At 45.3% G+C, this 2,211-nt stretch overlaps 1 protein-coding gene across 3 annotated transcripts in view; it reads right to left on the bottom strand.

Moving 5' to 3' along the window:
- ZNF528 (zinc finger protein 528) overlaps nucleotides 1-2,211 on the bottom strand; it is an 18,854-nt gene that overhangs the window by 11,571 nt on the left and 5,072 nt on the right. For all 3 annotated transcript variants that reach the window (XM_017503911.2, XM_037729730.1, XM_017503912.2), the window contains exon 2: nucleotides 350-428. In XM_017503911.2, the coding sequence (XP_017359400.1) occupies nucleotides 350-364 (15 nt within the window). In that variant the 5' untranslated portion in view covers nucleotides 365-428. The remainder of the gene's footprint in view (nucleotides 1-349; nucleotides 429-2,211) is intronic.

Genomic DNA, 2,211 nt, shown 5'->3' with positions numbered 1-2,211 from the left:
CTTCTCTAATTCTAGTCCACAGAACACTGACAGTGCATCCAGATGTGACCCCTGAACAATCACTGCTGCCCAACAGCCCTGAAACCATGGGACCCACACCCCGTCTCCATCCATGTCTGGGGTTAGCCCTGCCCAGGACCAGGCCCAGTGCAGCCTCTTCCCAAGCTCATGTCACTGGGTCATAGCGAACTAGAATCTCAGGTGGAAATGAAGGGACTAGAAGTAGCCATGGGTAAGTGCAAGGAAACCAGACAGGCAGGATGCTTCAGAGTCAGAGATTAGCAACTCCAACGCCAGGTATTTCAGGAAGAAACAGAGACAGAACAATCCACTGAGACTATTACCTTACCTGACTAAGGGCCATTCCTGACTTCTGTTCTTTCCTCTTCCGAGTTGCTTCCTCACATATGTCTCTTTGGAACTGAATCCTGAATGTCAAAAATATGCTGTTTAGGGCTTAGAATCAACATACTTCCTTCCTGTGCCACAGCCACACACAAAGGAAAGACCTCCCTCTGAGGTACTCCTCCAACTTTGACTTTCTTCATAGGCCTGATTCAGCCTAACTGAGCAAACAGATGTTAACAATTGCGGAAATCACTCCACTATGAGGTTAAGGTACCTCCTCTGTTGAGTGGATTCCCTCTGAGATTGTTTCACTTTATTCTTCCCTGCTTTAAAATTGTGAACCTAAAAACAAAAAAGTTGTTCATGTGGTAATAAACCATGTGATTCCTAAAATCATGCTTTAATCAACCACTTATTTTAAAAATACAAAACGCAGCCAGGCGCGGTGGCTCACGGCTGTAATCCTACCACTTTGGGAGGCTGCGGCGGGCAGATCACGAGGTCGGGAATTCAAGACCAGTCTGGCCAACATGGTGAAACCTCATCGCTCCTAAAAATACAAAAATTTACTGGGTGTGGTGACACGTACGTGTCGTATCAGCTATTTGGGAGGCTGACGCAGGAAAATCACTTGAATCCAGGAGGCAGAGGTTGCAGTGAGCCAAGATCACGCCATTGAAACACTCACGGAAAAGGAAAGGGGGCTGTGCAGTTGCAGTAGAGGGAGCGGGAAGAACAGAGGCAGGAGAGGAGATCAGGGAGCTCCTTGGGGAAGCAGATCAGGCAGGGCTGAGCTCCTCAAATATTTTTCTCTCACACATCAAAAGAAATTTTGAAACAATCTATTTCCTCGGTCATTTTATGTAAATGTGTCATTTATTCTTTGTATTATAAATTAAAACACAAGTAGTATCTCCTGTATTTTAAGCACATTCTGACAGGGTTAGTTAATCCCCAGAAAGCACAAGGTGTCCCTCATCTGAGATGTGCTGGACTGGAGGAGAAGGTTTTTGGGGAGTTCAGAAAGTCTCTTTTGGACACATGGAGGTGCAGATGCCTGTGGATGTCCCTGAAGATGTCAAGAACACAACTAGACACAGGACTCTGGAATTCAGGGGAGAGGGGTGGGTAGAGAGACATGTTGGTGGTATGTAAAGCCGTAAGATGACCTCAGAAGGAAAATCAGAGGCTGTGGACAGAGAGACCAGATTTAAGGACTAAATTGGTTGGCATTTCCATATTCAGAGAAAACACTTCAGGAGACACCAGCAGAGGAAACTGGTAAGACATGAAAGTAATGAGAAAAATTTTAAAAAGATTTTTAAAAATATGAACACTTTCCACAGAAAAACTGAAGTATAAAAAAAGTATGAACACTGTCTTCAAAGCTGAGAAAAAAATAGTGATCAGCTGTGAAACATGCTGCTGAGAGAAAAGGATGAGGACAGAAAATTCAGATGAGGACTTAAGCATGGTACAGGGGCTCATGCCTATAATCCCATCGCACTGTGACTTCTTTGTAGGAAGATGGCTAGAAGTCAGGCATTCAAGACCAGCCTGGGTAATATAGTGAGATTTTGTCTCTAAAAACAAAATTTTTTTTTTTGCTAAGCACGGTGACTCACACCTGTAATCTAGCACTTTGGGAGGCTGTGGCAGTTGGATCACACGGTCAGGAGTTCAAAACCAGCCTGGCCAAGATGGTGAAACCCCATCTCTACTAAAAATACAAAAATTAACCAGGGGTGGTGGTGGACGCCTGTAATCCCAGTTACTCGGGAGGCTGAGGCAGGGAGCCACTTGAACCTGGGAGGCAGAGGTTGCAGGCAGCCAAGATCACGCCACTGCACTTCCAGCTTGGGC

This window comes from Cebus imitator, unplaced genomic scaffold (assembly GCF_001604975.1).
Source record: "Cebus imitator isolate Cc_AM_T3 unplaced genomic scaffold, Cebus_imitator-1.0 Scaffold316, whole genome shotgun sequence".
Lineage (NCBI taxonomy): Eukaryota > Metazoa > Chordata > Mammalia > Primates > Cebidae > Cebus > Cebus imitator.
This window is presented reverse-complemented; position numbering and strand designations above follow the sequence as displayed.